A 14,093-nucleotide genomic window follows, 5' to 3' on the forward strand; every position below is an offset into this window, starting at 1 on the left:
TGTGTGTGTGTTTAAATATGATTTTATTGACTTTAGAGAGAGAGGAAGGGAGAGGGAGAGAGAGACAGGTGCCTCCCGCACCTGTCCTGACCAGGGGTCAAACCCACAACCTTTCGGTGCACAGGATGGCACTCAAACAACTGAGCCACAGCAGCCAGGGCACAGTACCTGCTTTTTTAAGGAGAACTTCTGCTCTAGGGTCTCATCCTAAGGAAGGGTCTTTCTACTCCTGTGAGACTGACATGTGCTCGCCGGTGTAGGTCTCACAGTAAATCTGAGATATTGTCCCCATTTTCCTTGTGAGAAAACTGGACAGAGACAGTACCTTGACTGCAGTTGCACTCTCAGCTCGGTGCATCCTGTCCACAGGGTTAGTTCACCTGGTCACTTGGTGACTATTTACTGAGTTCTCATGCTGTGGAATTAAGTTTGTGAAGAAAGCAGACAAAACCACTGCTTCCGTGGAGCTTTCATCTTAGGGAGGGAGGTGAAGGTAAGTGAAAATAGACTGTGCAAGTGTAGAGCAGGTGAGGAAGTGCTAGAGGGGCCACACAGAGGGGCTGGGTGAGCCCTGGGGCAGGGGTGGGCATGTCTGCAGCTGGGAGGGGTCTCAGATGAAGGGCTGAGCAGGTGCTGTCCCAGGCAGGCAGGACAGTGCAAAGGCCTGAGGGGCTCAGAGGTGGGAGGGGCTAGTGGGATGCAGCAGGAGAGCAGGTTGGGGTGAGGTGGGGAGGAGACGGGCCAGGTCCTTCATATGGCTTTTATTCTGAGAAGACAGGTTTTGAGCAGGAGCCTGGCACATACAGACTGTGGGGCAGAAGTGGGAAGTGGGAGACTAGTTGTGAGGCTTCCACTGTAACCCAGGCAGGAGGTGTGGGGGGCGTGGTCCAGTCCGGCCACAGTGGTGTCCATGAGACTCTTCTAGGGTCTTGGGTGCATTTTGAAGGCAGAGCCAGTAGAATTTGGTCCCTAAATATGCACAGGGGTGAAAAAGGAGGTGAGAATGAACCTGTTTCTCGCCTGAGTTGCAGCTGATGGACGCGAGGAAATGTAAGAGGCGCTGAGATGTTCAGTGTGTGTCTGGTGGGCATCCCTGGGAGGTGGCCAGTGAGCAGACAGAGGTCATGGTCCAGGTCTTCAAGAAGCTCGGGCTAAAGATGCGTGTTGGGGACACTGGAATACAGGTGGTGCTTAAAGTAATGTCATGGAGAGGGTGTGAGAGGAAAGGGTTTTGCTGTTGAGAGGAGAGAGGAGAGACCTAGCCCAGGAGATGGGCGTGGGGAGGGAGGGTGCACACACCCAGCTGGCATCATCTATCCTTCTGGTTTTTTAAAATTTTTCATTAAATAATTTTTTTAAAAATTTATGTCAATTAAAAAACACAATCCTGTTCATTTTTCCTTTAATTCCCAATGGTAGAATTTGGCCAACTAAAGTGTCAATCTATTCTATTGGTGGAAACGAAGCTGCGGGATGTCCCGTGGGCAGGAGGGCTGCCGCAGCCGATGGCTCTGTGTGACTCCCTCGGCATCACGATGGACGCCTACAGACAGGCAGCTCGCCCGGAGGTGCCGACCTCTGAGGTGTTTGTAAAACTTGTAATCCCCTTCCTTTCTCACTTGAGCCATCTCATTCCCTGTTTGCATCTTAGATCAAAGAAATCGGCTGGTCGGATGTTGGAGGCTGGACCGGACAAGGCGGCTCCATTCTTGGGACAAAACGGTAATTTCCCTCCTTGATTTGGACCTGCTTTTAGGAGGAAGAAAGGGCCCCGTTCTAGAGGAGGAGCTGGGGCCCGTGCTGGGAAGGCTCCGCAGCCTGGCCCCGCCCAGGAGGCCCCAGCGGTTAGGGCTGGGGCTGGGACCCACCCTCGAGAAGAGACCCTGTGCTCCCAAGTCTCTCCTGGGCCCGGGGAGAGGAAGCCGGTGGCCGGCAGGGATCCACCTCAGTGGAGGTGATGATGATGAGGGACATCACTGAGGTGCAGGGACCGTGTGTGTAAACCACGGTCAGAGCAGGTGGACAGTGGCTTAGTGCCTGGGCACAGAGCTGAGTGGCACCCACACTGGAGGCCAGTCCCAACATGTTTCTGAATCAGTAAGCCTCTGTTTCATAGCTGCTGGGAGAATATGCATTTTAACCAGGCACCGTTTGCTTCATGTGCCGTCCCGGCAAAGCTCTGGGTGAGCTGGCAGCCCCTCCTGACGATGCTTCGAGAGCTTTATCTTAGATGCTGGGAGGACCCTTGCCGTGACACGCGCCTGCTGGGTGCCCTGACTGCCCAGGCCTGGAAGTGTTTGCCATGCAGCTTCTTCTTAGTCTACCTACAGCACCGGCACGGTGTCCTCCGGGCTGCAAAATGGAATGGCTGGGCCGGTGTTGGGGGGCTCTTGGGAAGAGTCTATCATTTGTCTGACTTGGTTGTGTGTGAAACAAGTGATAAACAGGAGCGCAAATATGAGTGGGTGTGACTTTAAAGGAGATGAGGTTGAACAAAGTATAAAACTGGAAGTTTCCCTTTAAATGAAATTTGTTGTGAATATTTGCAAATTATTAGGGTTTGTTTTGTTTTTTTTCTCATGAGGCTGCAGAATTCTTTTGAGGTGAAATACCTGGAAAGCTGGGAAGCTTCTCCCTGTTTTCTTTTGAAAATACACTCCTTAGGGACTTGCTCCCTGGCCACCCCTGCCATGGGTTGCTCCCCCAAGAGGTTGCCCCCCAGCCACAGGGAGGAGGGAGCCGGCTCCCACTGCAGGTGTCTCCCAGCGCTACCCGGAGCCGGGGCAGGCGGCCCTCAGGGTGCTGGCGGTGCTTGGTCCACCCTGTGAGCCTGTCTGGCCTCATCTCTCCTGATCTGTTTTCAGGATCCTCCCCGGAAAGTACTTGGAAGACATTGCTGCACAGATGCGCACCCACAGCATCAACGCGCTGCTCATCATCGGTGGGTTTGAGGTACGTCACTGGCTCCATTCCCGGTTGGCTCTTCCACCCGTAGGCTTGAGTGGTGGCCCATGCCGGCTCCACCAAGCTCCCCACCAACCGGGACCTTAGCGCCCCAGGCCCAACTGCCACTGGACAACTGTGAGGCAGCGCATAGCAGGTGGTGGGACTCACCCAGTGGGAGGCGACCCTGGCTCTTCCACCCGTAGGCTTGAGTGGTGGCCCATGCCGGCTCCACCAAGCTCCCCACCAACCGGGACCTTAGCGCCCCAGGCCCAACTGCCACTGGACAACTGTGAGGCAGCGCATAGCAGGTGGTGGGACTCACCCAGTGGGAGGCGACCCTGACTCCATGATGGGCCCATCTGTCCTGTGAGTTCTGGTCCCTTCCAGGTCAACAGGAATGAGTCTCTCCCCTGAGTTTGCAGTCCATGGCCATTCAGAGAGGAAGGAGGTTATGTGGCCAGCTCATTTGTTTTATCCCATATTGGACTGTAGGCCTTAATTTTTTCTCCTTTTTAAAAAATAGATTTTCATTCATTTCAGAGAGGAAGGGAGATATGATAAGAGAGAATCATTGATCGGCTGCCTCCTGCACACCCCACCTGGGCATGTGCCCTGACCTGGAATTGAACGGTGACCTCCTGGTTCACAGGTCGACGCTCAACCACTGAGCCATGCCAGTCGGCATTTTTTTTTTTTCTATTCAACCAAGATCAGTCCCGTGATAACCTTATGGCTTCCTTTCAAGAAAATGCAAGAGTCTCAGCTACCGAGACACTTGCCAATGAGAGACTTGGTCTTACGTCTACATGACGACATCGCCTGGGCCCCTTGGTGCTTAAAGAACTGCTTGTCCCTGTCGTGACCTTCATGTGTTTCCACGTTGACTTGCTAGTGGTCCTATCGGTGCCCCACTTCTGCCCGCCCCCCAACTGTGCACTCTTGTCCCACAGGGCTACCTGGGGCTGCTGGAACTGTCAGCCGCCCGGGAGAAGCACGAGGAGTTCTGTGTCCCCATGGTCATGGTTCCCGCCACCGTGTCCAACAACGTGCCGGGGTCTGATTTCAGCATCGGTGCCGACACCGCTCTGAACACCATCACTGACGTAAGTCTGTGTGGCAGCAAAGCAGGTGCGTGGGCCCTCGCCGAGGGCACTGACCGAGGGTGCCTCGCCCGTTTTTATCTACCAGTGCACTAGAGACGCGAGCAGGGTCAGGGGCGTTGGTTTGTTTCCAGAAAAGTATTTTTTAAAAATCTGACCCTCTCTGATCCAGCTCCCAAAGATCTGTACCACGTCTTTCCCCTGTGCTGCGCCGGCACCGTGTCCCTGCGGGACAGCATGGCAGCTCCGGCAGTTGGCTGCAGTGCTTTGTGATTTGGACAATCATTCAAATTAGTTTTGTGGGGGTTTTTGGCTGAGCCCCATTTACTTCCAGCCTCTGTCACCTAGCTGTGATGAGTCTGGGTCCGATGGCCCTGCTTTGATGTTTGAGGACAGAACCTGAGCGAAATATTTTGTAATTTTATTCATTGACCTGAACCCCTCTTTGGTGTTCATTATACTTTTATCTGAGCCCGTCAGCATCATTCTCCACATCGTAGATTGGGGGTGTTAAGTTACATCTATAGAATATTGGTGCTATTTAAGGTTTTTGTTTTGTTTTGTTTTGTTTTGTTAAATGGCAATAACGTAGAAATGTATCCTTATTATTGTATTTGCAAGCCACACTTGGGAAATCCCATGTGAGTTTGCAGATCAGCATCTAACATAGAAAGCTTTTTAAAAAAAAAAAAAATTCAGTGCCTACGTTTTTTCAGTAAATTCTGAAGTTTAGTTTTCCTTCTGAGACCTAGGTCTTGTGAATGATTTTCTAAGATTTTTTTCCCCCTTAAACCCATGGCATCCGTTTTGTTTCTAGTGCTGGTAAATAAAAAGAAATGCTTTTAAAATAAAATTCACTGGTAAGTAATGCTTACTGCTTGTCTGAGAGCTTCCTAAACTTACTGCGATCTTTTTACTAAAAAGCCCCGCCGTGTGTCGCCGTGTCCCCGTGCTGGAGGCCCGCGCTGTGTGCGCCCCTAACTGCTTGCTGGCCCTGCTCCTGCTGCCTGTGACTCCCTGCTGCTTCCCCTGCTCCGACTAGTCCTCTCCTCACGGATCTCCCAGCTGTGAATCGCAAGGTCCTGTCTGTCCCCACGTGAACTCCACCGTTGCTTGTAGCGCTCTTTTCCCTGCCTCTGTTGGATTTTGAATCTGATTATGCTGAGCTTGTAGTTGAAGCAACTGGAATTAATTTTTCCTAACTGTTACCTAATCAGAACCCTGGTGGTCGGGGGTGGTGGGGTGTGGGGAGTGTGGGGTGTGGGGTGGGTGGGGTTTGACCAGCGTCTCTGCCGGTCCTGCCAAGCCTGGCCTCTGTTCCTTGTGGTATTTGATACCCACTTTAGGCACCCCCACAGGACTCTTCGGCTTCGTAATTCCAGGCTCCTTTGCTACAAAGAATCCCCCGCCACCGCCCCCCCCCCCCCGCCGCCCCAGATTATGAGGAAGTCTTACATGTATGTTGTTGAAAATGTGGAACCAGCCGTAGCCGGTTTGGCTCAGAGGATAGAGTGTCAGTCTGTGGACTGAAGGGTCCCGGTGTCAATTCCAATCATGGGCACATATCTAGGTTGTAGGCTCGATCCCCGGCCTTGGTGACGGGCCAGGCCGCCTTTGCCAGGTGAGCCAAGTGGTCTCGGTGGTGCCACGGTTCTGGTTCTGGTTAGTGATCTGGGACAATGGGAAGTCAGGATGCCCCCTCGTGGGCCCGCTCAGGGTACCCTGGGGCTGTACGGACCAAGGTATGGGCACAGTGTGTAGAAACTGCTGTTTCTTCCAGAGCGCTGTTTGTTAAAGCCAAAATGAGGTTGAATCCTTCTCAGGAGGTTTGGATTCAGGCCCAGAATGCCAAAGGTGCTCAAGGTGAGAAACCCAGAGGGCCTCAGGGTATCAGCTGTTGTGTCTCTGCATATTGAGTCATCGTCCTCACAGCCATTCTCTCTTGCCAGCACTTAGCTCACAGGTGCGCCGCGGGAACCTGCTCTCAGTGCACTTACCCATCAGAAAGGGGCCAAGTGTCCAGGCCAGAGCTGTGGCTTCGGGCTTTTCAATGGGTGCTGTCCACCCCCAGAGCCAGACACTGTTCAGCCAGAACCGAGTGCCGTGTGCTGAGCTCCGTGTAGCCCCTCAGGCCGCGGAGGCAGCACAGTCACAGCCCTGCTGACAGCCGGAATTGTGAGGGAAGAGATCCAGGCTTGTTTCCCTATAAATCCATCCAGTCTCTTTTCTCGGAGTAGACAGCTCCAGTGTCTGGGATCACTTCATCCCATTGTCACATGTCTCCCCCCGGACCCTGAGGCAACACAGGGAGGAGGGGGTGATGACAGAGGACCTGTCAGGCAGGTGAGTGACCCCCTCACCTTCCTCTTGGCTCCCTGGACTAAACCGCCGCAGGCCCACCATCCACTCACTCCCAGGCCACAGGTGACTCATTTCAGAGAACCATGGGACAGCAGGGTCCCGGCCTGCCTCCCACATGGCGTTCCTGCTGTGTGCACTGGCCGCACGAGGGGGATAAATAGCGACCATACAAGGGGCTGTTGGCCCACACATGTCCACCAAACGCTGGCTGTGTTGGAGCTCCGTGGACGCGGGGATGGTAGACAGTGGACCTATGTAGTAATGAACTGCTTTGTCTAACACAGGAGGCAGGTGATCCAAATCTGCATGTCCCCAAGAACAGCTGGCTTTTTCGACATCAGAGCCAAACACTTTCTCCTTGGGGTCCCAGAGTGACCTGGGGCTCGGGCTCCTCCATGCTGCTTGTGTAAGCACTGCAAAGGGCCATGCGGGGGCGGTCCCCCCTGCACAGAGCAGAGGACAGGACATGGCCATGTGGTGGCCACCTCACTGATGGGGGTCATTTGCAGAGTTCTAACGGGCAGGGCCTCGCCCCACTCCCTTCGGGAAGTCCCCAGACTGGCCAGGCCCTAATTGGTTTGCCTCCCCTTGGAGATGCCTAGAAAGGCCAGCTGTTCGCCCGCCACTAACCCCAACACCGCTTCAGCCCTGCTTTGCTGCCTCCTGCTTGCGTCTGTGCTGGGCAGTGAGCACCCTGCCAAGGCCAGCACCCCACACCCCCTGCACTGGTGGTCCCAGTGCCAAGGCCTGTGCCCGGCCCCGTCAGGTTGCCCTGCGCCTGCACAGCACTGGCCGCAGTTCTCTCCCCACTAACACGCACAAGGAGCTCACCCGCCTGCGCATGGCAGGTGAGGCGCCCGCCGCCTGCTGGCGCCCTCACTGCTGCTTCAGGCTTCCCAGAGCTCCATCACGTTCTCACAGGCACGGGGCAGTCACCAGGAGTTCTGCATCCCCATTTGCATCCTGCCTGCCACCATCAGCAACAGTGTCCCAGGCACAGACCTGAGCCTGGCCTGTGACACTGCCCTGGACTCGCTGGTGGAGGTAAGGACTCCGCTGGGGCTGCTTCCCGGATGCCCTCCTCCCCGGGAGCACTGCCGCCGGGATGAACTCAAGTGGAAACTGAGAGGGGAGACCTGGCCAGCTTCCCGAATGAAGGAGCCGCATTTATGGTCACTCCCTTTTGTTCCATTAGTGGGAGGTTATGTCACACTTTCCATGACAGGGCAGTTTTCCCACCTTCATCTCTGTAGATGCTCTGGCACCCCAGGTCCTTCCCTGGGATGATGCCCCTTCCCGAGCTCCAACACGCCCGGTGCCCACTCAGTGTCAGGCCCTGCTCACTGTCAGATGTGCGCGGCTGTGAGTGGGCACAAGGCCTCTGCTGTGGGCATGACCCCCCCGCCCCCCCCAAGGAGAGGAAAGCGGCCAAGCAGGGCCGTGACGGTGACCGCCTGGCAGTGGCACCGACACCTCCTCCAAACCATCACGTCTCGTGAAAGCCCTGACTCCATTTCAGGGCCCCGCTGAGTGGCACAGCCCCTCTGAGGCCGAATGAGGATGCGGGGAGAGGGCAGGAAGGGCTGGCATTAGGCCCACTCCCCGGAGTTTCTTGCTCTCGAACTGATGGGCACGTCTGAGCTTCTTGCTCCTTTTCTCACAAAGCTGTGGCGGGAGGTGGGCTTGCCCTCAGCCTCCAGCAGGGGGATGGCCTCGATCCCAAGCCAGAAGCTCCAATGGGCCTTGCAGTTGCTGCTTTCAGGTAAAATTCTCTCATAGACAGACCCTTAGAGCAGTCACTGGCCACCCTTGGAGAAGCCACTGGGTGCTGGTGGCTGCAGGTGCCCCCTTCACGCCTCTGCGGGCACCGTCAGCATCTCCCGCTGCCATCCCACTTCTGCCCTCAGCTGCACCTGCATGTCACCCAGCTTTGCCACTGGTGTGCGCTTTGCGGGGGGAACCCTCCTGGCCCTGGCCTGCCTGGTCTGGACCCCAAGTCCAGCCTACGCTCCTCCTCCTGGGAGCCCAAGTCATGGGAGGACACCTCCTAGCCCGTTAATGGGACAGGACTGACAAATCCACAGAGTCCTTTCTATCTTGCACCATTCCAAGTGCCACTTTATCCTTTCACATTCGACTTGCATTTTTATAAGTCCGGTGTGGCGCAATGTTAGCAGCATTGGACCTGTCACATGGGGTTTTTCCTCCAGTGGGACAGGACCCAAAGATTTCTCTCGGAGAATCGTCTGTCAGCCACTGGAGGGGGTCAAGGTTCAACAGAGGCTGGAGGGGCTGGTGGAGCTGGTGGGACGTCCGGGCCAGGCGGGGGCATCTGCCCTCCCTGATTTCTTCCTCTCACCCAGAGCCAGCCCCTCCCCACCACGTGCCACCCCCTCACTTGTCAGGACTGCTTTTAGTAACTGAATGAGACTGGCTGGAATACCGCACTATTTTTAGAAGAAAGGAATTTGGACCCTCAGACACAACCAGGGTGATGCAGAGGGAGGAGTTAGGAATGGCGTGCCTAAGTGGAGGGTGCTGGCCAGCGGCCACTGCTGACACCTGTGGCTCACAGACAGCGAGGTCTTGGCTCACGGCCCGGGCCACTAGGGTGCCTGACCTTTGCGGGGTTGGTGCAGAGATGCACATGTTCCTACTGGCCTCACAGGGGAGCCGCTTTGTGGGCATGTTCTTCTGCCAGTCAGTGGCTGTAACCTGCTCCCAGCATCGGTGACAAGGATCTCCGCCTTAGGAGGCCTGCAGGGACCCCGCAACTCTGCACCTGCGGGGGGTGGGGGCGGCGGGGAACCTGGGCATCTGCCCATGTGTGCAGCCCTGTTCCATCCCAGCCCCCAGGATTCTTCTGAGACAGACTGTGCAGGGCAGTGTAAGTGCTGGGTGCTGCCTCAGAGCCCAAGCGAGCACCGCGAGAGCACCCTCGGGTTCCGCCCTGGCCCTGGCCCTGGCCCTGGCCCTGGCCTTGCAGCAGGCGGGCCTTCAGGGGCCTGTCTGGTCCATCTCCCGCCTGCGTCAGACAAGAATTGCCCTCACTGGTGCTCTCTCCTCCTCCCATCGCAGCTCCTAGAGATAACAAAGCATGTGCTGCCTCTGGAATAATTAATTACTGTAATTAATTATTAGGGGAAGGTGAGGTTCCACCTAAGGAACTGACAGCCTAGTGAGGAGTGACAGCAACTGGCCCCGTGTGTGGAAATCAGAATGCTCTCACAGGTGACACAAAATACTCACGTGAAATGTCCGAGTCGATATACTTTTGTGTACAAACCTCCTCTTCTTGCCCCCAAAGATTCGTGACACCTGGTCTCAGGCCCACCACTCCCCAGCCCCCTGTGATTTCCCTGGAGATGCAGGATGGTTTAGTCCCAGGAGTCCGTGCCACAGCCTCCACTGGCTGATGGATGGGTGGGATGCTTTGATTCCAGTCACGGCCAGATATGGACGGAGCCCCAATTGTGTCCCAGGCAGATGAGCCCAGCCTGTGACCAGTGAGGGAGACAGCCCAGGTCAAATGATTATACGGAAGGTGCAGGAGGTGGGCTGAGGCGGCGTTTGTGAAGAAAGGCAGGAGTGTCGGGGAGCCTGCCTGGGAGCTGTCTCGTCCTGGCGGTCAGGCGGTTTTCCTGAGGGATGACACTCACGTCTGGGTCACATTGATAAGGCAGGAAGGGGCCGACGCCGGCTCCTTTGCTGCCAGATGACCGAGAGGATTTCACTGGGCTGAGGCCAAGGTGTTGGCAGGCGTGCACCCTCCGTCGGCTCTGGGAGAACCTGTTCTACTCTTCTGGCTCCTAGAGCTGCCCTTGTTGCGAGCGTGGCCTGTGATCCCTTCTCATTTGGGAGGCCTGCAGGCAGCATCTTGCTTCAGTGTGACCTGACCTGTCCCTGGTCAGCCCTCCCTCTGCGTACCTGGGGGCCATTATCCAGCCCACCACGGGCAGTGTGTGTGAGGGCCCCGGAGCAGGACAGCGCTGGAGTGGGCTGCCCCGGGGGGTCTGTAGGAAGGCTTTGAAATACTTGAGGAAGAAGGTGATGTGACTCAATGCTGGGGAAGGCAAGGGTTGCATCAGAGCGTTTCATAGATGAAACTGGTTAGTGGCTTGGTAGGTTTGAGAAGAGAGGACAGCAACCTGGTGGCAGCGTGTGGGTTTCTCTGTGTCCTGAAGAGGGTGATGGCTGACATTTCCTTAGGAGACCTGCCATCCATGTGTCTGGAAGATTCGTGGGGCCTTTGTCTAAGAGCCACCGTCTACCTCAGTAGAGGTGCCCTGGCATAGGTTGAGGGTGATCAAACCCAAAGGTAATGGGGGAGGGGGGCTTCTATTTCTTTATTTTAATTTTTTTATTGATTTTTAAAGAGAGAGGGAGAGAGAGGGACAGAGAGAGAAATATTGATGAGAGAGAAATATCATCGATCGGCTGCCTCCTGCACGCCCCCTATCGGGGATCAAGCCCGCAATCTGGGCACGTGCCCTGACTGGGAATTGAACCAGCGACCTTTTGGTTCATGGGTCGACCTCAACCACTGAACCACACCGGCCAGGCTTGGGGAGCCTTTTAGAAGAAAACCAAACAGAACTTCCTAGTGACTGAGGCCAAGACCGAGGCCGGCCGTGTCTGCCCCTGTGTGGCAGACACTCAGGACCTGCCGGGCTCTTGGCCGCTCCCGTCCCAGCACCGGCCGGCCACGTGCTGGAATGACCCGTCCTTCTCTGTGTCCAGACGTGCGACCGCATCAAGCAGTCCGCCAGCGGGACTAAGCGCCGCGTGTTCATCATCGAGACCATGGGAGGCTACTGCGGCTACCTGGCTAACATGGGGGCCCTGGCGGCCGGTGCGGACGCCGCCTACATCTTCGAAGAGCCCTTCGACATCCGAGACCTGCAGGTACGCGGTGTGCTTGTCTCCGAGTCCTTCAGTGCTGCCTTTTTTGTTGTTGTTGTTTTTATTTATTTATTTTTTTATTGATTTCAGAGAGGAAGGGAGAGGGAGAGAGAGATAGAAACATCAATGATGAGAGAGAATCATTGATCGGCTGCCTCCTGTACGCCCCACACTGGGTATCAAGCCCACAACCTAGGCATGTGCCTTGACCAAGAATCAATCCTTGACCAGGAATCAATTCTGGTTCACAGATTGATGCTCAACCACTGAGCCACTCCCCAACCCTGTTGTTTAGATGGTGCGATACACCAGGTCATAGGCACTTACAGCGACCTACCCCCACCCCGTCCCCCGACCCCTCGCCCCAATCCAGGTTGTGTGCAGATGCACTGACTCTGTGCTAGAGCTCTATGGGCAGTGACAGCATGAGCTCATGGGTCAGGCGGCTTCCACTCACCCAGGATTGCGCAGTTCCCTCCACTGAGCAGCCGCTGTTTCTGTAGCCATTTGACAAGGGCAGCTAGTGCTTCCCAGGATGAGCACTGGGCTCCCGAGGCTTCCGGTGCCTGTGGTCCAAGTGTGGGAAGGTCGCAGTGGTTAACCCCCTTCCTGGAGCCCAGTGGCCACAGGACAAGCAGCTCTGTCCACTAAAATGTGGGATTTAATGAAGGAACGCGTGGCGCCTCCTGCCCTGTGTGGGACACAGCAGTGGGCTCAATGCACTTGGTGGGCACTGCCAACTATAAACAAAATGGGAACCAGACTTACCTCCTGCCCTTCCCTGCAGCTCACTTCCTTGTTTTTTTCATTAACCGATTTTATTTTAGAGCAGTTTTCAGTTCACATTAGAGATTTCCCATATATACACAGGGCAGCCTGCTCACCCAGCACCCCTGCCAGAGTAGGACTGATGATGGAGTCGAGGGACCCACACTGACATGCCATCAGCACCCCACAGTCCCAATAGGGTTGTCATGAGGGCTCACTCGGGTGTCCCTGCTGCTTTTAAATGGTCACATCGCGATGGCTATTCTTCCAAATGGATAAGGGTCTCCCAGGGCTCCCAGCTTTTAGTGGAGGCTGGTGGGGCAAGCACAAGTTAGTTTGGTCGCTCAGCCCAGGCATGGTTGGAGGTCAGCCTGTTCAGGACAGGCATTGATCAGTAAACACAGCTGAAATACACAAAAGCACAAATAAAACAACTTTGTAAAAGCTATGATTTTGTTACTTTTGTACCGAATAAATCAAGTAGAGAGATACTTGATGTTTTTACTTATCTGTGATTTTTCTTAAATCTTGACCTATGAATTTCTCTTCAACATTGAATTAAACATTTATACTTCACACACCTGCCTAAAGATAGTGCCTCACCATCCCATGCCATCGCTCTAGGCACAAAGTAGGTGCTAACAAATGTAGTGATGAATGGGATTTGCTTGTATGTATATTATCTCATTTTTTGCATTTTTTTTTTTCTCTCAAGATACAGTATTCCTTTCCTTAGGGAATTTGTGCACAAGTTTGAGTCTAGAAAAATTTCTCTTGGCCTGGAAATGCTCGCTAGGCAACCATATGTATGAGATTCTATATAAAGTGAGGTGACAGATATTTTCCTCCAAGATAAAAAATATTGTCACGAAAATAGGTAAGAAGCAATAAAATAAATTTATAAGCTTAGGCAAGGACACAGAATATACGGATTAAGGTTTTAGGATGGAAACCTATTTTGGAAAGTGTTTCCCATGGAAGCTGAGCTCCACCCCCTACATATGCCCAATAACATGACCTTGTTTGTAATCTTCACCGCAGGGCTTGTCACTACCTGATGTATTTTCCGAGATCAGACGAGATCGGGCGTGTTCAGGGTGGTATGGCCGTAGACTACCTGATGTATTTTCTGTTGTGCTCGCCACCAAAATGTCAGCTCAGAGCAGCTGCTATGTTCAGCAGTTAGGGTTGCACGGTGCCTGGCACACAGTAGGTGCTTAGTAGGTTTCCCGTGTGACTAATGTAGCACTCTTTCCTAGTCCAATGTGGAGCACCTGACAGAGAAGATGAAGACCTGCATTCAGAGGGGCCTTGTGGTCAGGTAACAGATCTCAATTCTCATCTAAGACCTGGCTTCTCAGAAATCACCCACTTTGCCATCTGAAATGGGGGGGGCCCTGCTTCTCCACCACCATCCTGGGTCCTGCTGGGAGGACGCAGCGGAGATGCTGGGCTTGTGCGAAAAACTTGCATATACTCAAATGAGTGGAGGGTAATCTTTAAAAATTCATTTTTGCTTTGTAATTACTTGAACTACACCACTGATATTTATAAGAGAAGAAAATGTGTGCAGTCATGCACGGGATCAGGACTGAGGTGGCTGTAACGTCCTCTCAGTGCCCGCGGGGCAGGCGCCCCCCCAGCCCTGAGCCCCTGCTTCCCGTTTCAGAAACGAGAACTGCAACGAGAACTACACCACCGACTTCATCTACCAGCTCTACTCAGAGGAGGGCAAAGGGGTGTTCGACTGTAGGAAGAACGTGCTGGGCCACATGCAGCAGGTAGGGCCGGCACCCCATCCCTCACGAGTGGCCCCAGTCCCGCAAAACAGCAAGGGGAGCTGTTAGTCATGTGACTTCCTTTTAGATGGATGATTAAAAACATCTGAACCATGTTCCAGTTCCAGTTAGAAGTCATACCAGATATCACCAGCTTTAGGAATTCCGTTGTGAAATTTGGGTAGATGGTCATCTTAAGGAAATGGTCAACTTTCATATAGGAATATCAATTAACTGG

At 54.2% G+C, this 14,093-nt stretch overlaps 1 protein-coding gene across 1 annotated transcript in view; it reads left to right on the top strand.

The window, feature by feature from the left end:
* The window catches only part of PFKP (phosphofructokinase, platelet), a 66,555-nt gene that overhangs the window by 49,214 nt on the left and 3,248 nt on the right, over positions 1 to 14,093 (top strand). The window contains exons 14-19 of the mRNA XM_070391160.1: positions 1,652 to 1,722; positions 2,865 to 2,952; positions 3,897 to 4,049; positions 11,148 to 11,312; positions 13,337 to 13,398; positions 13,747 to 13,858. Coding sequence (XP_070247261.1) covers positions 1,652 to 1,722; positions 2,865 to 2,952; positions 3,897 to 4,049; positions 11,148 to 11,312; positions 13,337 to 13,398; positions 13,747 to 13,858 — 651 coding nt within the window. The remainder of the gene's footprint in view (positions 1 to 1,651; positions 1,723 to 2,864; positions 2,953 to 3,896; positions 4,050 to 11,147; positions 11,313 to 13,336; positions 13,399 to 13,746; positions 13,859 to 14,093) is intronic.

The sequence above is a fragment of the Myotis yumanensis genome, unplaced genomic scaffold (genome assembly GCF_028538775.1).
Source record: "Myotis yumanensis isolate MYYU_CA2020_CCGP unplaced genomic scaffold, mMyoYum1.0.hap1 SCAF_1, whole genome shotgun sequence".
NCBI classification, from domain to species: Eukaryota; Metazoa; Chordata; class Mammalia; order Chiroptera; family Vespertilionidae; genus Myotis; species Myotis yumanensis.